This window comes from Zootoca vivipara, chromosome 3 (genome assembly GCF_963506605.1).
Source record: "Zootoca vivipara chromosome 3, rZooViv1.1, whole genome shotgun sequence".
NCBI classification, from domain to species: Eukaryota; Metazoa; Chordata; class Lepidosauria; order Squamata; family Lacertidae; genus Zootoca; species Zootoca vivipara.
The window spans coordinates 54,164,204-54,190,491 of NC_083278.1; the positions used below are offsets into that span (position 1 = coordinate 54,164,204).

The window sequence follows — 26,288 nt, forward strand, 5'->3', positions numbered from 1 at the left end:
GGCAGATGCCACAAGAGCAGCTTGCACCATGGTGGGCCTTAAGAGCTTGGCAAATCCCACATTGTGTCCCCATCAGACAGGTTGGGTGACTAATCAGCCAGAAGACAGGCTGCCTGATAATTTTTGCCCTATGCCAGATCAGCCTCTGGGGCCTTGTTTGACCCATAATGGCCTTTCTGTGCTCAATCATTGCTCCCTTGGATTATACCTAGCTGTGAATGCATGGTGAACAGAATACTGACAATCTGGAGATGACCTAAATCACAGGTCCTGAGATCCTTTATTGAGTGCCAACAATGTTTAAATGTATGTTCACATTTGAGGATGAAGGCCTAGTTTTAAAAATTGGTCCCTTTTTTTATAATTTGCATGTGAATTTTTTTAAACACAGTCACCTCTACAAGTGGGTGATAAATTACACATACAGACACCATTTGGAGGATTGCCGACTAATTTCACACCTTTTAACTGCAATTAAGTGCTTGCTTCCAGCATGCTGAAAACGGAAATATATTCCTGATAGCAATTCATATTTTAAAGGCTGTTGGCTGGCACTACAGTGGGACAGTCCACCAGTTAAGTTAAAAATAAGATCTTAATTCTGGGAAGCACTACAAGGTCTACATAATCAAGTGCCCTGCCCTGTGGCAAGATCTTTCCAGCATTGGCACCCTATAGGCTCTCTGTATTATATAAATTGCCTGAGTTGCAGTTTTTATTCCAGCTACCCTTCCAATTAAATCTAATTGGGATAACTCATGATTAGTTGGTCCAGGTTTATTCTCAGAACAATTTTGCAGAGCATATATTTACTTCATGCCAAAACAAAATCCCACACAAGACTTACTCTTTTGAAAGACAACATGGTAAAGAACTCTGTAGACCTGACTCAAATGTTTGTGAGATTCAGCTTTGTTTCAACACTTGCATAACTGATGAGGAAGAACCTTTTATCAAACTGCAAAGAAAATGGCCTTTTAAAAAATTGTGATTCTGGATATTCCAGCCTGGAATAAAAATAATGATAATAATAATATAATTGTTTCCCCACCCTCACCCTAAGGTTCCAGGGTGGGTTACAACATTAAAACATTAATCACAGCTTAAGGCTACAGTGAACTGTACAGTGATAATTATCACTGAGTTATCACAATGGCGCATAGCTCAGAGAAGCTCTGAACCTAGGAAGCAAGAGATCTGTGCAGCCCCATAGCTTCTGGGGGGGGGGGGCAATGCTTTGACATACACTTGTATAAAGAGAGTCCATTTGTCATGGCTTCCAAACCTGGCCTCTTACAGTACACTGAGGAAGACACCAGTAGGTAGGGCATATAGACTGCTCCACTTGATGATCATCCTCAACTCAGTTGGAGAGGACCTAACTCTTGAACCTTCCTAGGACTCATAGAATGAAGCTGAAATAGCATTCCCAGGCCTAGCACAATGTAGAAGTCAGTGTCTCCATACTTAGGCAAGAGCCCTTTAAGTCAGTACAACCGGCTCCTTAAGGAAGCAGAGCAACTGCAGTACAGGCCATGCCAACCTCCATAAGGCTAAAAATGGGTCCAGCTCTTGATTTAGACACCATCTTTGAAAACTCCAAAGCTCAAGCAGCAGGGCCTGCTGGGAGCTGCCCAGGGTCCTGACCTATTAAGAAAGCCATGCTTCAAACTGCTTGCCTCACCAGACTTGACTTGTTTCTTGCTTCCACTTGCCCATAAGGTCCAGCAGAGCAAAAAACTTTGACTCTCTGGAGAACTTGGTCAGATAATGATAGGATTGTCCTGTTTCAATTTTAGAAATTTTTCATCTGACATATTCTGAAACAATTAATTTATTTTCCACTCCTAAGAAGAGATATTGCAGTTCCTGTGTACCCAGATCCTTATATCCATTTACTGCATTTTTTAAAAGTACTTGTTAAACTGAGTCTGAAAGTTTAAAAGCAACATTCTATTATGAACCCATTTTACCCCTAAATTATCTCTCCCTGCATGGATTCTCTTCTGAAGCTTCAATGGTTTTCTCACTTCCAGCTGTATTTATTTCTCACCTTTTATAATTGCTTCTTTTCCCCTTTCTACTAATCAGTACACACATTACCAGTATGACTCTAGCTTTCAAGTATCAATACACAATCAGATTTCTATCTATTGTATCCACAAGCTGCTTGCATTAGTAGAAGTATAGGATGTTTTATTAGTATTCCAAGAAAGTTAGGAAAGAGTGAGTTAATTACTGGGAAAATCCTTAAGATGTGTACTCAGGAGCATCCATTGAATCTCTGTCTGAAGAGGAGCAACCATTCTTTGCTATGGCTAAAGGAAGTAGGGGAGTGAGGATTCCCTAGCATTGGACTTGATTGTTCCAGCCTCTTGTGATGTAGGAGAGATCACTTTAAATGCTTCTGAGCATGCCCCCCCCCATATAAGTGAATGGCTACAATTTGCTCCTGGGACACTATTTCAGAGGTAGCCAAACCTCTCCTATCTCCACTGACACTGGCAGAGATTCCATTGGGGGCAAAGCATTTGTGGCTTTAGAAATGCATTGTGTTCCCCCCTCTCCCAGTGGATCTTTACTGTAAAGCTTTTAGGTCTGTGCTGTGTTTATAAATTTATGCAGTGACTGACACCAATCCAATTCCTAAATGGCAGGAATCTTGCTGAACACTCCAGGAATACAAATGTATGCTAATCATAATGATGAATGCAACTGCCTTATCCTGCAACAATAGAAAGTACTACACAGGCCACTTTAAATGCTCACAGCCCTGTAAGTCTACACATGCATTTACTACAGTCCTGTTCAATGTATGCCACATCCTAGGATTCCGGCTTTAGATTTGGACATTATAATAGGAAGCATTTAAGATTTTATTGTTACCTAGTCAAATTCATCTTGGTTCTAAAGTAGGCCACAGTAATATGAATCTCTCATATCACGTATGAATAAATGGTGGCTAAAGTACAGCTAATGTTTTGTTTATCCAGCATCAAATTTCTGGTGTCCTAGGACTGTGTGACCCTGTGAGTGCAGAACTGATGTGATAAATGCATTTGCGGCTTCCTTCAAGTGAAATTAGTTTTCTTGAAAGAAGCCAGTTTGGGGGCATTAGAAAATGAATCATGGTTTTATCTCCTGAATATTAGCACAGCATGTCCCCACCTCCCTTGCTCTCCAGCATATGTATCAAAACCTTGGCAAGGGAGGAGGCACACCAGTTCAGCCTTCCTTCCCAGTGTTCATTTATGCAAATTCGCCATGACCAAATATTTCAATCTTTGGCCTGTCTGCCACATCCAATCTAATCACAGCAGTTTCTGCTACAGAACTCATTACATTGGTGCAAGTGCTTTATAAAATTATAAGTCAGCAAAATGTGGAAGTGATTTGGCTTATAACAACATCTTTCTTTTTTCAACTGCATCCATTATATTGCCAATTGTAATTTATTTACATATTTGCTTTTCTGTTACCTCTGTTTCCTATTGTTGCCCTTTTCATTTCCAATACCTTCCTTTGTGGACAGCTGATCATCACTAAAACCACCCAAACTTTTTTCTCTCAATGTGATGGTTGTTGATTTAATAACAAGACACAGCATTTAGTTTGTTTGCCATAAGGTGTTCTAACTGTGGCCTTTCACTATAGTAGAGTAAAAGACCATATTGTTTCAGGTTCAGCCTAAAGCACAAGAATTGTGGAATCATACTGTTAAAGAATATATTGTGCCAAACAACATAGCTGCCAAGTTCTCCCTTTTTTTAAGGGAAATTCCCTTAAGCTGAATAGGCTTCCTCGCGAGAAAAGGGAAAACTTGGCAGCTATGCCAAACAACCCTGTATAATCACACATAGCTTTAATCCCCCCCCCAGCATTTTATCAATACTCCATTGTGAGTTTTTCTCCAAGTGCAAATAGCAGGTGCAGGTGTCCTGATCCAGATCAGGGCCACAGTGAGGAGAAAATAATTAAAGATCCCTTACCCCTCTCATGCCAGGGCTTCCCATGCCAGCTAAAGTAAAAGCAGCTACACAACAGAAAATTATATTCAAAAGTCACATTTTAAAAAGTAAGCTTGACCCTTGCTATTCATGGGAAACAACTCTCAGGTTCTTACCAGACATATTATAGATATGCAAACCTGTGGCCAGTTTGGTTAATTTCGTGTGTGTGTGTGTGTGTGTGTGTGTGTATAATTCCTAAATATATTTCTAATATTGACATGGAAAATACAGTACTAAAATTCTTTCCATTTTAATTACTGAAAGAAATGTGGGTAAATCAGGTGAGTTGCATTTTACTGAAGTAGTAAGGATGCTTGAGTCAGGATTTTGAATTTATGGATTCATTGCTGATTATTATTTTTAAGTCACATTTTTCTCTTTGAGATCTATAGCACTTAAGCATGTTTAAGTGTGAAATAATGTAATTTTCCTAAACTGAGCCTGAGCTTTTGGCTGTTTTGACAAAGAAGAGACAAATACATATGCTTATTGATATCATTAAACCAATAGGGTCCATTAGAAGAGCAATTAATATTTGCCCCCAAAACGAATGTAGAAATCAGCCTTCAACTCAAAATGGGTTGACTATTAAGTCACAAGGGAATTCCTTACAACCTTTGTTAGGAATTCTGACAAGGGGAAGGCAACCACACTAATTTGTGCTGCTAAATTGCTGTGGAAAAAAACTGCCCTGCTTGTATGATTGTGGTGCTTGCAAATGAATCAATAAAGCCATCAAAACTGCTCAGGCATTTGGCCACAAAGCGACAGGAGTTTAAAGATAAGGCTATAGATTTTCTTTCAAAAGGACATTACAAGAATATAAGAAGGTTTTTTAAAAAATGAAAAATGAGTTTACAGTATCAGCAAGAGAAAATAAAGGATACATAGCTGATTTCTCTTTTCCAGCCCCTTGTCCTCAAGTGCAAGCATTTGCTGCCTTTGCCATACACAAATAGGGTTGTATCCAACAGTTGCTCAACTGATGCTAAGACTTCCATCAGTGGAACAGGAAAGTAATCAAATATTATGCAAGGGGAACTCCCAGATTTAAAGGGGCACAGAAACTGCAGGGGGAGGGAAAGTTGTTTAAAAACTGTTTCTCCCCAATTGGCTGATGGAAGCCCTACTCTTAGCTGAATTACACCACTGAATACAACAGAGTTTGTATAAAAACGTTCAAGGTGCAGGCACTAGTATACAAAGTCATCGCCACCAATGGCTCTGATACGGTATATGCACTCAGTTGTCAGGGAAGAATCTCTTTCATTAAGCAAAATAGAAAAATTCCTTCCAGTAGCACCTTAGAGACCAACTAAGTTTGTCATTGGTATGAACTTTCGTGTGCATGCACACTTCTTCAGATACACTGAAACAGAAGTCACCAGACCCTTATACATATAGTGAGAGGGTGGGGAGGGGTATTACTCAGAAGGGTGGTGGGAATGTGGTAAACCTGTTGACAACTGTTAATGACTGCAATTGGTCTTACAGGAAAAAGCAAGGGGTGAGATGACTAAAAATAGCTTTATCTGAAGAAGTATGCATGCACACAAAAGCTCATACCAATGTTTAAAATATGGATAGATTCAAAACTGCTGTGAAAATTGTAACCTAAATTTTCATATGTATAATGTACGGTTTTTTCATACATTATAATTTATATTGTTTATTATATATTTCATTTATGAAGCATTTCCTATGAAGCCTCTCATGGTGAGTTCACAGTACAACAAAAACATATCTAAAAAATTGCAAAAATAAAAACAATTTGAAATTCAATGCAAATACCCACTGGAATAGAAATGTCCACTTCTTGAAAGAAGAAGATCTTAGTAGGCATTGAAAAGAACATAGAGGGATGGTGCCTGTCTGAAATGTTACAGGACATAATTCCAAAAGATAGATGATGCCACATTGAAAGCTTGATTCTGACATTGTGTGTCATGGACCTCCTGATAGGATGGTATCTGCAGGATCTCCTCTCCTGCCGAGCACAGGGATCGGTTGGGTATATTGTTGAAGGGATGAGATTTTGTGTGGTTATCCTAGCAGTTGTAAGTACCAGCACCTGGAGCTTAGCTCACCAAGTTGTAGCTTCCATTAATATTTTTATACAAATTTACTTTTTTCCAGTTCAGCAGACAGTAAAGCACAATGGACATGAAATAGGTTTTCAGCAATTCCCCCTGCAGGAACAGAGAAGTGTGATTGGTTGAAATAGTAGAACTATGAAACCAGAACCTCAGATACTTAAAAGAGTCAGCATGTTCTAGTCTATGGCCATCCTTGGGCTTTCTTTTTGAAAAATTCATAATCTTCAATTTTCATCATTAATTGTTTGAAATTCATTTCTACAATAATATGCAAATCCAAGTAGTAATCTAATTATCAGTGATCTGACTGGTTGAAACAGCAGGCTATTTAAACAGGCAGCATTATTTATTACTACGTCCCCAATGCAGTTTACACCTTCAATAAAACAATCCATCAATTAAAAGGATAAACCAAATACCAATGAAACCAACATAAAATAGATAATTGCAGTACTTTTTCCACTCAGTACTTCAGGATTTGCATAAGCCTTTACCCATCACCAGTTTTCCTATTGCTGTTGAACTCCCCATGAGAACCAGTCATGGGTCTCCATCACTTACCAATTCCTTTGTTACCAATAGTCTTGCACACCTGTAAAAGACCCAGACAATTAACTGATAGTATGATGCACAGATGTGGAATATGCTGTGACATGTATCCCAATGTTATTGTTTTTACTTATGCATAAGTCTTATGGAGTTGAGTAGAGGTTATCCCAAAATAAGTGAACATAGGTTTGAAGCCGAACTCATTCTGCAACCTATTGCAGTGTCAAACAAAGCTTCTTTTCCCATTTCAGCACCTTATTCATAAGTTTTTCTTCTGTTATTTGTCTTTGGTTTGTCCTGCCTTCAGTTCTTTTGTCTTTTGCATGTAGGTGCTTCAGCAGCATTCTATTGTTCTTCTGTTCAATAGCATCTTCATTTTATGGTGCTATAATAAATTAGTGCATGCAGTTGTCACAAAAGTGGTTGAGAAATGCAATGGAACATTGTACACCAATGATTTTGAGCTTGTCAGTGGGAAACCTACTTTGTGCAAAAGAACTGGCAAGGTTATGGATGCTGCCTGTCAAAGGCCATTACTTGGCGCTAAGACCCAGTCAAACACTCCAACTGACTGATGAGTGGGCACCAGGCCATCAAAGCAGATGGACATGAGTGTGCAGAGCCAAAATACAATGTATGTGCATCAAGTGTAAATGTTGATGGCAGGTTTCCCAGCCAGTGTCTAAGCTTATGCATCTGTAGTTACAGAAATGCCAGGCTTGTTCTGGATTAAATTTTCAAACAATTAAAAGGAATGGGGGCAAGGGAAGAAATGTTTTTGAAAGCAGGCCTGGGTAGAAAAGTGAAAATAGAGAAGGTTTAATGTTGAGGATCTTATCTGCTAAATTCTCTCAGAGACACTTCCACAGGTTGAGCCACAACCAAAATTACTATTGACTGGATATTATTCAATCAATAGTAAATTGACTGAATAATTGACTGAGCCTAGTCTTAAAATCTTTTTAAGCTTCCTGCTGAGCTGTGTTGATATGCCAAATCCCTAGTATAGAAGCTCATTGGGTCTGGTGGCCTCATCTTCATAGCACAGTGAAGATTTTTCTGGCTGGCTTTTGCAGACTGTTGGCTTTAAAGTATTTTTCAGCACAGAGCCCTTTTAATGATAGACATTCGCATTTTGCAAAACCACAGGTAGACTTTCTCTCCATTGTCATGGGGGATGGAATGCAGGCTTCATTTCAAGCATATTTTCAAACGGGATGGCTTCCTCTCATATCAGGGTTTCCAGCCCAGGCTTTGAAACTGTTTCTTTAAAAGCAGTGAACTCTAAAAAGTAGTATCTAGAAAGAAAACTGCCTAGCCAACTCCTATTGTTTACATAAATAACATAAGAGCTGCTCATATAGTCCAATACAGTATTGTCTCTCTCAGCTGACAGTCTAAGTCCTGGTTTCTTTCATTCATTCATGTATCATTTCTGTATATTTAGCTCTTCAAACTACTTTCTAGTTTCCCAATTCATTATTGCAATAATGTCCACAATTTGTACCCTCATTACTTTTATACCATTTTCATTCCACTGTCTATACTTGATTCCCCCCCCCCAGTGTTGCTCATGCCTTTTATAATCTGTGGCATACCTTTGCTTTTATTTTATAATAACCTCACATCTCCTACTAAGTGAGTTGGAAGCAGGGTCCTAGAAAACACGAGAGAAGACTGAGCTGGTGATGGCAAAGGCAGGAATGTTCAGTGAGCTGGTGACTGGGAGGGAAACAGACTGTTCATCAGGCAGTATAACAGCTGGGTGGGAGCCTGTTGACTCCTCCTGTCACCTGATCCTTGCTGGGCTGACAGCTATGATCTGCCAAGGTGGCTCAGGGATAACTATCTTCCAGAGCTGCCAGAGTCACTAGTTTGAGACTTCTGGTCCCTTATTAAAAATAAACAGGAAAAGAGAGAGAGAGGGAGAGAGAGAGAGAGAGAGAGAGAGAGAGAGAGAGAGAGAGAGAGAGAGAGAGAGAGAGAGAGAGAGAGATGAGTCTAAGGAAGGGAACGGCAGCAAACTGAATCCTGCAAAAGATTCAGTGAACTCTACAGAGGTTCAAGCAGTCTTTTGTAAGTCTTGCTAGTCATATTTTATCTCATCATGCTGAGTGCTGGCAAGCCTGCTGAATCCCTGCCTGACTTTCCCGAAGTTCAGGACCCTCTGCAGTCTCTAGTCTTGAGACTTCAAAGCTTACTTTCAACCTCTCATTTCTGGAAAATGACAGTGTTGGGTTTTCTCAGCCACTGTCCGCAGGTGTACATGATGAATTTGATAGTATTGTGGTTACCCCCCCCCCCATAAAATTGGTGCCGTAGCTCTTGTATCATTCCCTGCCTTGCGCTCTTGAGCATTTGGCTTGAGAATTCTGTTTATGAGGATCCAACGCAGTAGTTGAGCTATATTGATTAAAACAGTAAAAAGATATGGGACAAAAAGATGTCTTGTATTACTGTATAGCAATCACTTCTCATGCAGTGATACAATAACTGCAACCACCGTTGCATGTTTTCTTCCATACTGAAGGGATTTGTAAGTGTTTACTTCTAAGAAAACAACATTTTGAGATACCCAAAGCACTCCTGTCTAATGTTGCTAACTTTCACTTAAGCATAATGGTCCTAGCCTGAGCATTTAAAAAATACAGACACAAATACAGAGAGTATTTGATGGAGACATTGTTGATATAATTGCAGTTCTCTCATGATAACTTGGATGTGCAACAAGCTATTATCCATTATGACACAATCAGTCACTGATGGATTGTTGCTTTGTATTAAACAATTTGCCCAAGAACACGAGCCCATACTAGGAGACAATAAGCTTTTTGGAGCTAGGCTATTACCTATCGCATGATGAGTATCACACACTCCTTTAATAACCACGGCAGTCTGTGTTTTCTGCTCCATAGTGGAACTCTGCTCCTATTTTTGCCTTTAGAAATGTTACTTATTGTTTACACATGTGCACAACAATTATTCACATTTCAGCTATCTCACTCACAGCCCTTCAGGTGTGTCAGAGATGTTTGAATTCTAGTGCATGGGCCTAAGAATGAATATCCATTGAACTGCTTCCTTTTCATCCTCTCCTTCATAAGAACATAACAGTCCTGCTGGATCACACAGAAATAGGATATTGACCTTATGCCATACCATTTTCCTCTGTGAAGCTATAGCTAATAAAATGTTACAGTCATCATACATTCTGGGTTGGTGCCCCTGCATCAGCTATGCTCTTCTGGTTACAGCTATATATGCAATTGATGAAAATGCCATGCTTTTGTGTAACATGGGGCCACCATGTTTTATCATGATGGGAATGAGTTTTTGAATCAGGCATTACGCCCTATTTTCTCTGGTGTCTCTACACTGAGGAGATTTGCAGCTTTTGCTTTGGTTTTTGATTTGCTACACTTTAATACCAGTTTGAGGTCTGGACATAATTCAAATCTCAACTGTGCTTTGTTGAACAAGTCTGCTACATGTTTTGAAGTTGGCTTGTTTCAACAAACCATAGTTAAGATTAACCACAATTTGTTTGGTTCAAACAAAATAGCAAACTATGGTAAATCAAAAACTGTGACCAAAGTGGAACGAAATGATTTTCATTGAATTGCAGAACAATAACAACTATTCTTATCAAAACACCATGGGTTGGGTTCAGACTTGCCTGAGATCCAATGGAAACTTCTACTGCAGGAAGAGGGAGGTTATCTTTACAAATACCAACCTTCTCCTATAGCCTACAGCTTCAAACCCACCCCACCCCCAGTTGTTCCAATTTTGGAGACTTCTGGAGCATCATTTTAGTGGTGAGGAGGCACAGGCAGAATGCAAAATAACTTCCCCTTTCCTCCACAATGAAGCTCCTATGCTAGTCTGGATCCAGTTATCTTCCCCCCCCCACACACACACAAACACACTTTTATGCAAATATTGCATTTGAAATATAACATATGGTACACACAGCAAATTATTATCATGAAAAAGGATGGCAAAATGTGGAAGGTGGTCAAAAACAAAAGCACTGTAATGACCACAGAAATATGAGGTATCAAACTAATAAAAAGAATTTAATGATGACAGTGTGTAAAATTAAACAAAATGGAATATAATAGCACTGAATAACTAAAACACAGACACAGTGTTTAACATGGATAGAACAACAAAGAACATTTACTAAATAACAAAATGAGGATGCATAGCCTTATGGCTGTGTTTATAGTAGCTTGGAAAACAATTTTCCACATAAGTGATATAATGGGCCTGTATAATCAATTTAATTATTGTGAAAATGAGGCACATTAGCATAAAGGTCCCCCCCCTTAATTTAGTCTTGTAGAAATATCAGAGGTTGTTTTGGGATTTTTGTTTGTTTGTTTTGGCAAAGACTATAGCAAAGAAATAAAAAGGGGTGCATAGAAGGTTGGTCCATGAATGTAGATGCAATGGAGAGAAGAAGGAGGGTTACAAGGGGTAACAGAAAGCTGTGCTAAATATGGAAGTTCTGTCCCTGTCCTCCTTTACACTGTTAGAAACTCTCCATTGACCTAGTTTCTGAATTTCTACACCTGTATCAGGCAGTTTTAGAATTTCAAATAGTCATCTGCAGCCATGGCACTTAGAAATATAAAACTTCTTTGTCATAAATACTGAGATCCTTAGCTTTATATTACATTAAAGTCTTGCCACAAGCTGCAGTTCTATGTAACAAGACATATTAATACACCTGCAAGTTTTCTAAAACCAGCAGCTATAACTAGTTTGTTCAAAATGGAATGGAAATATATTCTTTTATGAATGAAATTCCACATAGCCTTAATGCATCGACAATGCTAGGGTGTTGTTGTCATTTGATATTTGTAGTTTAAGCTTAATTTAAACACCACTGATTTTGGGATTCATGATGCATTATTCCTTTTTCCCTTTTTTTACAGTACGCTGTCTGGTTAGTCATCTGGGTTACATGGAATGTATTTGTTATCTGCTTCTACTTGGAGGCTGGAGACCTATCAAAGGTAATTTGCCATCTGATATATCTAAGTCAACTGATGTTAACACCCTCCAAATTCTGAGGATGTTGCTTTGTATCTATTTAAACTCCTTTCATTTTTTTTAAATGAAGAAATCACATTGAGAACAATGAATAAACTACATGCCTTTTGCTGTGCATGTCCTAAATTGTTGCAGAAATCATGTAGGTCTACAAGCTACCTACATGATTTTGTGTGATTTAGGGTGTGTGTGTGTGTGTGTGTGTGTGTGTGTGTGTGTGTGTGTGTTGTGAGAAATTTCAATAGATCTCATACTTTCATTTAATGAGAACTTCACATCTGTAGTTATCAAAGCTGATAGTTAATCAAAGGATAAATACATTTGTATTTTGTAGCTTACTGCTTTCTCGTTCCTTTATAGAGTTGTGAACCTAATGTGAAAACATAAAATAGTTTTGCTAATTAAATGCGAGAACTGAGGCATGATAGTGAGCCAAAGTGCTCTACTCCTTGACCCCTTGTTAAGATTATTGTGATGGGTTGATTAGTCTGTGATACAAAGGATATTTAAAGGAGTGAGAGTTTTTGGTTGTATCTTATATTGTATGTGATTTCAGTGGACTTCTTTTCACAAATGTAGAACACAGCTGTGGCTGAGCAAGAAGTACTGTTTCTCTTTAGTCCTCTTCTGCCTTGAGTTTTATTATAGAACATAAACACCCACCTCCTTAAGTTTATATCCTACTGCATCTCAATTTACTTGATGCTCCATCATTTCTGCGCTGTAGGAAAATAAGCCATGATCTAGCTTGTGTAGTCTGAACCCATGGCTTCTTCCTCTCCAAACAAGTCACTAGCAAAGGTTAAGGTTTGTTCTTAGCTACAGGAAACAATGGGATCTAAATCTGAATGCTGGTGGCTTACTGCATTTTGGTACCATAAAAGTAATGTAAAGTTAGTGCATATGTTTCTTTCCTGGGAGTAGAGACATCTGAGGACATTGATATTTGCAAATTCCAGTATAAACCAACCTGATTCACATGTCCTGGACTAATTTCAAGATGGGTTTAACTCTGGGAATTCTCGCTCTGAGAGGGTGACTCCTGACAACCCTCAATGCCCTTAGCAAACTACAGTTCCCAGGATTCTTTGGAGGAAGCTATAGCTGTTTAAAATGGTTTGATATTGCCATAAATGTAAAGTGCAGATGGGGCCTAGGCTGTTGAGTCCAATAGCTTCTCCAATATCTATACATATTTCTGAAACTCCCTGGTAACAGCTGTATCACTTGATGCTGACCTATTCCTGATGTCCTCAATCACCAATCCATCACAGGCCTGCAGAGATTAGAATGTTAATATAAAATGTCAGTACAGTATAAGATAGTGATAGAAATAATCTAAAAATGTAGGAAATGATTTGACCTAGCTGTAAACCAGCAACCATCTTGGCTATGAAACTCTAGTGTGCACATTGCAGAACATATTCAGGCTAGTAATGAGGTAAACTGTGAATTTCGTCTAGAGGAGCATCTGTTAGATTGTCTCATAGATATCTCATTGAATTCTTTGCATTACTTGAATTTGCAGCTGAGAATAAATATGACATCAAATGTGTAATGGCACTCCTGAGCCTTTCCTCCTGCTGGGAAAGGAAGATTGAATCTTTAAAAAAGAAAGATATTGCATTGAATTAGCTCTAAATAGAGAATAAAAAGTAACCTTTAGGGAAGCATGGGGCTAAGCATTATCTTACACAAGGGATAGGGCTGAGGTTGTAAACCATGAGAGATAATCTTGCACAAGATGGTTTTAGGAATTGCTAAGTAAAAATTATAGTCTAATAATTGCCCAGCTGGGTATACTTTGTTGTATATGGGTATGATTTATGACTCTCTGCCACAAAAAATATTTGTGGGGGTGGGGAGAGGTAGGTTTTGAGGCTTGCTTCTCTTGCCTATGTACAACTGGTTTTCTGTCACTACTCAGTAATATCAAGATGCCAACAACAGATTTCAAGCTACTGGCATATCTTCTGTGGAGAAGTTTACTAATGGCTGCTTCCTTTGCCCCCCCTTCCCCTTGTCACAGAGGTCATGTCATTTTTTACAGCTGCTCTTTATTGAAGTGAAAAGAGCCCCGATAACGATAATGGGCTATTCAGAACGATGAGATTACCAACCTCCTCATAAGATTGAAGCAGTTAAAGAACTGCCAGTGAGGAGCCTAGCAGAGCTGTTCACATCACATTATAGCCTGGGACAGATACATAGTTTGAAGTTTGGCAGTGGACTCAGAACACTTCGTGTCATTGTGTCACTGTTAATGTCTTCCCTGTGACAGCATGGCTTTCACAGCCTGTCAAAATTATTATGATCATGTAGCCCGGTGACAAAAAGGACAAAAGATATGTTTTAGAAAGCTGCTTTATACACATACAATTTGCTGTCAGGAATTCGTATCACCCAGAGCATATCCTGTTACACAAGTACTGTTAAGTCACTAGTCACCATGTTGCCACCACCTCAGTCATATATCTGCCTTACTTAGTAGAAACAGACTGATTTACTATTTTTAAATGTTATTTTTAGGGCAGAATTTATTCCTAATTCACAAACAGGTGCATCTACAAAGCAGCACTGGGTGTTTGCATCACATTTTCATTTTTCTCTTATTACCTTTAAAGAAGGTAACTTGAAAATATTGGCACGGAAAGAGTTTGCCATGTTATACTGAACACAGGATTAACTGAAATAAATTCTGTATTACTACTTGCGGAATCAAACTTGCCATGGCATCAAGCATAACTTGGCATTAAAAAAGATACATCTAGTGGCGCTCCAAAATCTTCTAGGTCCAACCCAAAGCAAGCCCCATTGAGTTCAGTGAAGCAGTAATTGATGACATGGTGGGGTGGTAGTACTTACCACACCTCAGATTTGTCATGCTGTCGCTGCTTTCCAGGAGATAGAGGGGCAAGCCAGCGGTAGCAAGGCTAGCATGGTGCAAGCACACTGGCAAGAGCACCAGATTGGATCTGCTCATGGGTTTGCATTATACAGACTTTACTGCCGCCCCCTACCTCTCACTTAGCAGCGACATGACCAATGGTTGGTCAGATGAGTGATGCCCCTCTACACCGTTCCCTATTCCTCCAAGGCCAGTGTTGACTGTTAATATGGCACAGACATCACACATTCATCCCACTGCCCTCCTACTTCCTGTCCTCCTCTGTAAGCCCATATCTTCTTTTTATCCATCAGTGTGAACTGCAACAATACAGTTTCATTCAGTATTAACTGAGCTGAAGTTTCTCAGAAGAGGCTTTGCTGAGAATTTTCTCTTCCTTCTCAACACTGACTATTGTAGAAAATCTCCACCATCCTCTTTGATGATATTAATTCAGCTTAATGCCCTACTACTTTCATCCCCATCAAATGGGGGTGAACAGTTTGGGCAGACAACTTTTGCTCAGCCTTCCTTTAAAACCTGACTCTTTAGGAAGACTTTTGTGGCTAGTTGATTATATATACTTAGTTTCCAATGATTTGTTTTTGGTCTTGTTTTGTTTTATGAGTTTCTACTGCACTGTAGTTTTGGTAATTTTTTACTATGGTATTATTTTTCTGTGTTTTTGTTTTATTTGTTTTTTATAATATTTCTAAATTTGTTGTTGTTGTTGTTTAGTCATTTAATCGTGTCCGACTCTTCATGACCCCATGGACCAGAGCACGCCAGGCACTCCTGTCTTCCACTGCCTCCCACAGTTTGGTCAGACTCATGTTGGTAGCTTCAAAAACACTGTCCAACCATCTCATCTTCTGCCGTCCCCTTCTCCTTGTGCCCTCCATCTTTACCACCATCATTAGGGTCTTTTCTAGGGAGTCTTCTCTTCTCATGAGGTGGCCCAAGTATTGGAGCCTCAGCTTCAGGATCTGTCCTTCCAGTGAGCACTCAGGACTGATTTCCTTCAGAATGGATAGGTTTGATCTTCTTGCAGTCCATGGGACTCTCAAGAGTCTCCTCCAGCACCATAATTCAAAAGCATCAATTCTTCGGTGATCAGCCTTCTTTATGGTCCAGCTCTCACTTCCATACCTCACTACTGGGAAAACCATAGCTTTAACTATACGGACCTTTGTTGGCAAGGTGATGTCTCTGCTTTTTAAGATGCTGTCTAGGTTTGTCATCACTTTTCTCCCAAGAAGCAGGCATCTTTTAATTTCGTGACTGCTGTTACCATCTGCAGTGATTATGGAACCCAAGAAAGTAAAATCTCTCACTGCCTCCATTTCTTCCCCTTCTATTTGCCAGGAGGTGATGGGACCAGTGGCCATGATCTTGGTTTTTTTATGTTGAGCTTCAGACCATATTTTGCGCTCTCCTCTTTCACCCTCATTAAAAGGTTGTTTAATTCCTCCTCACTTTCTGCCATCAAGGTTGTGTCATCTGCATATCTGAGGTTGTTGATATTTCTTCCGGCAATCTTAATTCCGGCTTGGGATTCATCTAGTCCAGCCTTTCACATTATGAATTCTGCATCTAAGTTAAATAAGCAGGGAGACAATATACAACCTTGTCGTACTCCTTTCCCAATTTTGAACCAATCAGTTGTTCCATATCCAGTTCTAACTGTAGCTTCTTGTCCCACATAAAGATTTCTCAGGAGACAGATGAGGTGATCAGGCACTCCCATTTCTTTAAGAACTTGCCATAGTTTCAGGCCCGGCTCTAGGTAAGGCCCCGTTGGCGCAGGGCGCCAGGGTCCCGGGCCAGCAGGGGGGTGCTCGCGGCGAAGCCGTGCTGCGCGCTGCGAGGGCGGGGGCGCCAGAGCGATCTTCGTGCCTCAGCGCCAGGGCGCCCAACCTGCTTGAGACGGCCCTGCATAGTTTTCTGTGGTTGACACAGTCAAATGCTTTTGCTTAGTCAATGAAGCAGAAGTCTAAATTACTTAGACTTAAAGAAAACTCAAAGTGGTATGCAACAGTAAAAACACATATTGAAACAATTTAAAATGAAGAACTAAGAAACTAAAAACTAAGAAACAGATAACAGTGCAGAAGTTTCTAGTTCAATTGGTCAGAGAAAGCCCAAGCAACCAGATGGGATTTTACTACATGAATTCTGCACTAGCTGCAGCTTCCATTCCATTCTTATGGTAGCCCTGCATAGAGTTCAGTAATTCAAATAGATCAGCAATTAATTAATTTTATTGTTTAAATATTTTGATATCAGTTCCTTGATGTCAGCTCCATACGCATGTAGGTTTTACCTTTTCACACATGTTCAACTCATGGACATCAAGGGGGGGCTATTGGGATGGGGCTACCTAGATCTGCCCAGCTCATATGTTTTAACTTGTGAGCTAGCTTCTGAAAAAGACTTTATTCCTAGGCTGCTTTAAAGACTGCTTTCAACACCAGATGATTTTGAGCTCAGCCTAGAAACAAACTGGTCGCCAGTGAAGGCGACTTAATGCATACATAATATGCTCTGGTTTGCAAACACCTTCCTCCCTCCCACCCCAGATAGCAGTCATGCAAAAACAGGCTTAACTAGGTGAAACTTCCTAACTAGCTTCAAAGGTATAGTTTGGATTTAAAGATATTAGCTTCTTTTTCAACTATATTTTACATTGCCTTTATTTTATTGTACATATTTATCTCTCACTGTCCCTGTGTTAAAGATATGAGGCAGAATGATTGTCTGAAGCACTAGTAGCAAGTCACTGAGGATAAACTGTGGCACATTAAAATAAACAATTACTCCAAGGAGACACATAATTGGAGATACTAAATATCAAGGCACAGATTATAGTAGCAGAAAATGCTTACATTTGTTGAAAAGGGAGTTATAAACAGAGACATTCCCACTGGTTGTTTCCCCTTTCTAAATCGTTTTGAATAGGTACGGGGAGAGCTATGCTTTCCTCTTGAGAGCGTATTGAAACCAAACATGGGAAACCAAACCAACTATGAACATAATTAGATGGTAGCGGGCAAACTGCATTGTGACCTGATAGCCGGATAAAGAAGGCACATGGGGTGGGTTGAACTAGGACTGCTTTATTTAAGATTAAAACCCATTAAAAAAAACCCTGCTGAGGGAAACACTATTGGTGAAGGAGCAAGTATGAATATGAAATAATTTGCAGCCTTTAGGGGAACCAAAAGCCCTGCCTGCAGGAACCGGATGCACAGCTGTCCAGCCCGCCTCCCATTCCCAAGACCCACCATGAAGGTGAGTAGGAAGGCCTATGCTCTTCCACCCCCCACACCTTGAGGTCCCATAGCTTTGGTTCAATGAAGCAGTTTAGCCTCAAGGGCAGCCCCTATCCCAACCCAGAGCCCAGGAGAGCAAGCCTCAGGATGAGCCCATCACCCAGAAAGGTGCATAAAGGGGGTCACTACTCCCCTTTCCTCACCTGAACCACCAAAGGTGATGGGATTAAAGAGAGATTAACCTAATTAACAACATAGGAGTCCATCTAGTGCCCACCACCCAGTCAGTAGGGCTGGGATTTTCAACCAGAGTGCTGTGGCACCCTGGGGTGCCTTGAACAATGGATGGGGTGCCATGGTCAACGCTGGCCTCTGTCCCACTTTCCTCCCCTCCTTCCTCTGATGTCCTCTTGTGTCCCTGCCTCCCAAAGACTTGCACACGTGTTTATTGCAGTAGCCCTGGCTATAAGCTCCCCAAGCAAACAGTGCCTCTGGGAAACACCTCTCTTTGGGGCAGAGGAGGAAGCTCCTGGAGGACTCCCAAGTAGAGGGGAGAGGAGAGGAGGTTGAGGGAACACTCCACAAGGGAGGCTGTTCAAAAAGGGGTAAGGGGCTGCCGGTTCTGCAGGCAAAGGATGACATGACTGGGCTCCTGAGCTCCACATATATTTATCCACATTCTGCAAATAAATAAATAAAAATTTTATATACTTTAACATGAGTTTGACCAAACTGCGGGAGGCAGTGCAAGACAGGAGTGCCTGGCGTGCTATGGTCCATGGGGTCACGAAGAGTCGGACACGACTAAACGACTAAACAACAACAACAACAACTATGCTATATACTGCAGGCATAGGCAAACTCAGCCCTCCAGATGTTTTGGGACTACAACTCCCATGATCCCTAGCTAGCAGGGCCAGTGGTCAGGGATCATGGGAGTTGTAGTTCCGAAACATCTGGAGAGCCAAGGTTGCCTATGCCTGTGAAAGAATAATATGCCACACATCTATAATTGGAGAGGTTTTGTGAGATGGTGATGAAGCATGTTCCTGGCTATAGCATAAAATGACGAGTTCACTGAGATATCTACATGCATGGGGAAATCACTGGTGCAGTGCCATGCAGAGCAAAAGATTGCCTTCCTCAGCCTTCTTGATCCAGAGACACCTGCAGCACCAGCAGTCTACCTTGACATGCTGCTGCAGGTGCTGGGATTTCTGGAGTGCAGAAGACTATCTGTAAGGCTACTGTAGATCAGCGACAGGGGCTGGATCTCTAGACACATTTTTTTTAAAAAAAGCATTTCAGGAAAACACATTGTAAACATTCATAATGAGAAATCACATTGGCAAAAGATGGGACTCCACATCGCCATCTGGTGTCACAGTGTTATAGCGCATATAAAAATCTCTTTCTTTACTACACTAGAGAGCCCTGTAGCAGTAAGAGCATAATGAAATGGACTGTTGAGGTTCTCATACACAGCATGCATTGAGGTCCATACAAATACCTAAGGTAGCACTTCCAGCATCCTGGTATTAAATTTTCAGTAATGAGTCAGTTAAATGTGACATTTCAAAAGGATGTTTAACATACCAGTTAAAAATACTAACTGTTTCGTAATGTTTAAAAGGTAGGAAATTAATTTTTTAACATGACAATGTTCATTGTATTAATCCTTCCATATTAGCTACAAGAGTGATTTGGCACTAGAGATGTATTGGTGCCTTATTAGTTTATAACCATCAAAGAAATAATTAAATTGTTGTGGTTCACATTTATAATGAAGTGGTTAGCAGTTAAATTTCAGTGTTGTGTGTATCCTAATAAGGCTACCTGCAGGATATTTAATTTTGAACACATTACCTTCTTCGGATATTGGTTTAACAGATGTTCTGTTAAGATAACAGTGAAATTAAATTAGTTTTCTTCTTAAAGCATCTGGTTAACTTTGTAGGTAAATGCCTTTGAGCACGAAATCTGACCAGGATTTTTTGGACAAATAGCTATCAAAATGTTTTAAGTAAATGACTTCATTTTATTTTTCCAACTTCTATTACTCAGGGCAGATTTGACATGGTTGATCATATATCTAACAAATGAAAATTGAAAATAGTGCTGGGATCCAACAGCGTAGGGTTATATTGAAGGTAGTTTCATGGGCAGATACTATTAAGCATGCTTGTGGTTCCAGATAAATTGGTTTTCAGCATTTTTTTTAACCTCAGCATCTCTACCAGTTAGAATGGAACTGATTACAAAATTAAATTCCCCATTACTGTAGATACAGCACATTTGGGCAAGCTTTCATGAACACTTCCATTTTTGTACTCTCAACTAATAATTCATATGGTAATGAGAAGTTAAAGGTGATAGAATAGAGGGGAAATTGTATTCATGGTCTGTTAGAAATGGTTGGATACACCGCAGCCTGCATTGGAGGTTTTGGGCTAGTTTATTATTATTATTATTATTATTATTATTATTATTATTATTATTAAAATGTAAAGATGCCCAACCTTGAAATCATAGGGTGGATAACAATAAAATAAAAAAGAGGAAACTGGTCCTTCTTGAATTTCACATTTGAAATACTATTATTAAAACAGCCAAAAACATATTGCTGCTGAAACTTCCAATACAGTTTAACCACAGTTCCCAAACTTGAGCCCAGATATCACAAAAGGTTTTGGAACACTTAATAAAGGGGGGATTGCACCAGTAGTAGTTTAAATAGTTTCTATGAGAAGGAGTTACACACTTGTAAAACAGCTGTTGAAAATGCTTTTCTATATGACCTAATAAAGTGCCAGACTCTGTTCGTTAGTTGTCTTCTTGCATTCCCTTTGTATAATCTGCAAGCTAATTCATTGGAAAACTTTAAACAGATTGCTAGTGCTTGGTTAAAAAGAAAAAGAAAATCCATGAAACATCAGGCCTGACAGCCTATCTGTACTCCACATCAGTAGAGCCCCTCCTCTGAATAAGATATCAGGTATCTGTTTGGTATACCTGATTGATTTTGCTGTCCATGTGGCATACATCTATGTAGAATAAACCTTGCTAGAATTGGTGCAGAGACAATAAATTGCTCCAGACTGCATACCCTCCAACATTTCTCCAAAGAAAGTAGGGATGTCCTATTCCATAATGATGATGATGATGATGATCATCATCATCATCATATAAACATAAAACTTAAAACATATAAACATAAAACTATATAGGGCTGCCTTCACATGTCTTCTAAATGCTGTATAGTTATTTATCTCCTTGGCTCTGGGGTCACATAACGCCATACCCTCCAACAATTATCCAATGAAAATAGGGACACCCTAAGGAAAAGCAGGACCTTCTGGTGTCAAATAAAAGACTGGGGTGGCTTCTGTAAATTTGGGGTGTCCCTGGAAAATAGGGGCAGTTGAACAGTCTGAGACTGGTGTAGCTGAGGGTCCCAATCCTCTTATTACACAGAGGCACAATGGAGCTTTGCATACATAGGATCCAAAGCCACCAATACAAAATGTGACAAGCTCCATTTTGATATTATATGCTGGCAATAGCTTTCTACTCAACTTGGTGAAGCTCAGGTGGCCACTGTGGTGGAGCTCTGACAACCAGCAGCATGGTGGAGGCCAGGATAATGTCCTAGCAACCACCCCCACCCCCACTGCAACACACATCATCTACATGGGAGTTAGGAGTGCACTGAACATCAGCTAAATCTATTAAAGCTACCTAGTACACAGCATGCTTTTACATTTATTTTTATATGCCTGAATTACCCTTCTGGGTTTTTTCTAAATAAATCTTAATTTTGTGGTGATTATTATTTATTTTGCCAAGGTTATTCAGCAGTTCTTGACTAATTCTTACATTTAAAAGTGCAGCACTCTGTGTGTAGTAGGGAGGAAAGAAAATAGATATTTGGGAGACCATCCATTAAATACAAAAGGCGTGCATGAACTATATCGGGTCTCCCCTAATAATTTCTGAGTTCCCAGCTCTACAATTCTATGATTCTGTTATCTTGGGAGAGATTGCCCATCTCAATTCATTAAGCACATCAACTTCACCCCTGGTTGTTACATCTTTAAGAACTCCCATCACCCTAGGTATTTAAAAAAATGGTATCAGTATTTGATAACTTGAACTTAGCTTAAAAGCAGAAAAAAGCAGAGGTGTGAGGGAAGAGATTTTGAGAATAAGAAGCATATGCCTCATCCAGAACAAACTTCTGGGCTTTTAGGAGACACACCAGAAGGACCAGTTAATGCACCTTAAAATAGAAAAATGGAACTCTACATTAATATTTGGAAAATAATAATAATAAAGCAGTTACTTAAATTACTTTAAATTAAAAACAAGTGCTTAATACATTAAAATAATTACCTAACACATTATTAAAGAGGTTCCATTCTGATAAAGTTCATGTGCAATTAATCAGCATCACTATCTTTGTGGTATATTGTAGAGCAACTGCCTGGCAGACACCAGTGACTTTCACCACTCAGGGTAAAGTGTTTAATAAACATGCCACAACTTGCTCAGCTCAACCTGTGAATTTAAAGTTGTTTATCTGCGCAATACCCCAATTTATTGTAATGTGTTTTTTCATGTAAACCTACGGGAAATTTGTGATGGGCTTAGGATGAAGTCCAACAACCATCTGCCTCATTGTTGAACTCAATAAGACTTTCAGCTAATCCAGACTACAACTAATCCAGAATGTGGCAGCTAAACTGGTGACTGGGAGCGGCTGCCGAGACCACATAACACCGGTCTTGAAAGATCTACATTGGCTCCCAGTACATTTCCAAGCACAATTCAAAGTGTTTGTGCTGACCTTTAAAGCCCTAAATGGCCTCGGTCCAGTATACCTGAAGGAGCATCTCCACCCCCATCGTTCTGCCCGGAAACTGAGGTCCAGTGCCAAGGGCCTTCTGGCAGTTCCCTCGTTGTGAGAAGCCAAGTTGCAGGGAACCAGGCAGAGGGCCTTCTCGGTAGTGGCGCCCACCCTGTGGAACACTCTCCCATCAGATGTCAAAGAGAAAAACAGCTACCAGATTTTTAGAAGACATATGAAGGCAGCCTTGTTTAGGGAGGCTTTTAATCTTTAATCAATAATTTTATTCTTCTGTTGGAAGCCGCCCAGAGTGGCTGAGGAAACCCAGCCAGATGGGCGAGGTATAAATATATTATTATTATTATTATTATTATTATTATTATTATTTCATTTGAGTAGGCATGTAGAGCAGGAGTTCCCAACAAAATTTTCTCGAGGACCCCTCATCGAGCCGCTATTGTGACAAGGACCCCCATTAATTCCTAATCCTAAAATTAAAAAGTGAGAGCCAAATTAAAAGTCTTTTTATATTTTATATTTATACGTTTTTTACAGTTACAATTTAGGTTCAATGGACACTGACAAGATCGGTTCGAGAGTCACTGACTTACTTGCTTGAACATCAAATGCATTATCTTCCTCTTCATCTGTAGGCCTTTGTCGTTTTAACGAACCACTTTTTAACCAACGGTCCATTTTTAACTACATGAACTGTAGCTTCCGCGAAAAACAACGCTTTGTTTACAAACACTACTGTTTTGCAAAGAGGCAGCGTACGCCAGGGAGGAGGGAGGGGAATGGAGAAGACAGGGTACCTGCGCAGTAGCGCACAAATTAAGCCGACGCGCGCAAAGCATCTTGAGGAGGTGAGCGTTAGTAGAATGCGCGCGCTGCCTCTTTGCAAAACAGTAGTGTCTGTAAAGCGCCACCTAACGGCATACAGCAGAACTACTACCTCTATCTAATTCTAGTTTTGCGCTAGACTCTGCTCATGCAGGAAGCGGCCAAAACAAAAAATCTGTTATCATACGAAATATATTTAATATATTTTTTATTCTAATAGCATCTTGCGGACCCCTCTGGCATAGCTCGCGGACCCCTGGGGGTCCCCGGACCACCTGTTGGGAACCACTGATGTAGAGGATTGTACTTTACATTTCTTTAAATTTCCAGAATTACTAAGAACTTTAATAGTTCTGGTTACAGGTAGGTAGCCGTGTTGGTCTGGATCGAAGTAAAATAAAAAAATTCCTTCAGTAGCACCTTAAAGACCAACTAAGTTTTTATTTTGGTATGAGCTTTCGTGTGCATGCACACTTCTTCAGATACAGTGAAATGGAAGTTTCCAGGCACTTATGTAGAGAAGGGGTGGGGAGGGGTGGGGATGGGGAGGGGGGATCACTCAGAAGGGTGGTGGAAATGGGTGATTGACTGACTGATAGCTGTTGATGACCGCAAACGACTGCAAATGGTTTTGCATGAAAAAGCAAGGGTTGAGATGGCTGAAGATCGCTTATCATGTATAATGAGATAAGAACCCGATATCTCTGTTCAAACCAGGTCCCTCCATGGTTTTGAGCTTGGTGATAAGTTGCAATTCAGCAACTTCTCTTTCCAGTCTATTTCTGAAATTCTTTTGTAGTAAGACAGCTACTTTGAGATCTTGTATAGAATGTCCTGGGAGATTGAAGTGTTCTCCTACTGGTTTTTCTGTCTTCTGGTTCCTGATGTCAGATTTATGTCCATTTATCCTTTGGCGTAGGGTTTGGCCTGTTTGTCCAATATAGAGAGCTGAAGGGCACTGTTGGCATTTGATGGCATACACAATGTTAGAGGATGAGCAATTAAATAGTCCTGAGATGGTATGTTGGATGTTGTTGGGGCCAGTAATGGTGTTGTCTGGGTGTAAATCTGACATCAGGAACCAGAAGACAGAAAAACCAGTAGGAGAACACTTCAATCTCCCAGGACATTCTATACAAGATCTCAAAGTAGCTGTCTTACTACAAAAGAATTTCAGAAATAGACTGGAAAGAGAAGTTGCTGAATTGCAACTTATCACCAAGCTCAAAACCATGGAGGGACCTGGTTTGAACAGAGATATCGGGTTCTTATCTCATTATACATGATAAGCGATCTTCAGCCATCTCAACCCTTGCTTTTTCATGCAAAACCATTTGCAGTCGTTTGCGGTCATCAACAGCTATCAGTCAGTCAATCACCCATTTCCACCACCCTTCTGAGTGATCCCCCCTCCCCATCCCCACCCCTCCCCACCCCTTCTCTACATAAGTGCCTGGAAACTTCCATTTCACTGTATCTGAAGAAGTGTGCATGCACACGAAAGCTCATACCAAAATAAAAACTTAGTTGGTCTTTAAGGTGCTACTGAAGGAATTTTTTTATTTTACTAAGAACTTTAAGATACTGTATGTTTGATTGGCAAATGAAGGTGGGGTAGGAAATGGACAAAATCATACTATTTTCCTCAAATGTTTCTTACTATGCTATTTTGTAATGGAAAGTCAGGTAAAATACACATTATTCCATTTTGTCATATAATGTCATACATTTGTGAATTCAGCCCTAGAGAATCCAGGTCGAACTTAATGCATCTCCTTTCAACATCTGCAGCAACAATTTCAATGGGATTAATTTAAGGTGTATGCTATCTATTCAGGAGTCGATTGCAGTAGTATAGCATTATATTCCACTTATCAAGCTACTGCAAACACCTATTTGGAAAGAAATTGGATTCTGTGTTTTGAGGGTAGGACTTCATTGATTAAGTAACCTTATGAACTGAACAGAAGTGCACTTGATTGTTGGTTTCATACTAAGAGTGCGCTCTTCAACAAGCAACAGAATAACAAAGCCCCTTTCTCCCAAAATAGCTGACTAATCCAGCAATTCTGAGATGATCAGAACTTCACTAATCTGATTTTTCTTAGTGGTAAATTTTGTCTCACATGCTGCTGATACCATATGGTACAGGCTGTGGGACAGAGTTGTCTAATTAGCCCCTAGCTGTAATTCCTCCAGATGATCCATTAAAGAAGCTTTCAGACCAATTGACAAGTACAGTTTCAATAAGTTAGAAAAGCAATAACTGAAAATCCAAATTTGGAAGAATTTGCAAACAGCCAAGCTATCATTGGCTGTTCCTGTTTCCTGTATCATTCATGTATCTTAGTTCCTCCCCTAAGTGTACAGACAAAGGGGGGACCCCCCTAATATTAATAACTACTTGATGCTGGTCAACGTGGCATTGATGTAAAGGAAGACATTTCTCTGGTGGGAAAAGGAATCCCCCCAACCGTTTCGATGGAAGCTAGGTCATCAGGGCAAATGGGGCACTGCTCCCCCAACCTCGGTTTGTGCTCTGTCTGCCACCATCTGTCTGCCTTCTTACTTGCAGCTATTCCAGGGGGTGGCAATGTTTGTCAACTTCTTCCTTAATCTCAGTGCTGTCCTGGTGCAACTCCAGAGAGAAAAGGATAGGAACAATAATAGAATTAGCTGGCACTACCTGCCATTAATTCTGGTCCCATCTGCTGTTGGTCTCTC

At 40.0% G+C, this 26,288-nt stretch overlaps 1 protein-coding gene across 1 annotated transcript in view; it reads left to right on the forward strand.

Moving 5' to 3' along the window:
* NKAIN2 (sodium/potassium transporting ATPase interacting 2) overlaps positions 1–26,288 on the forward strand; it is a 460,737-nt gene that overhangs the window by 236,062 nt on the left and 198,387 nt on the right. The window contains exon 3 of the mRNA XM_035109229.2: positions 11,599–11,679. Within this exon, the coding sequence (XP_034965120.1) occupies positions 11,599–11,679 (81 nt within the window). The remainder of the gene's footprint in view (positions 1–11,598; positions 11,680–26,288) is intronic.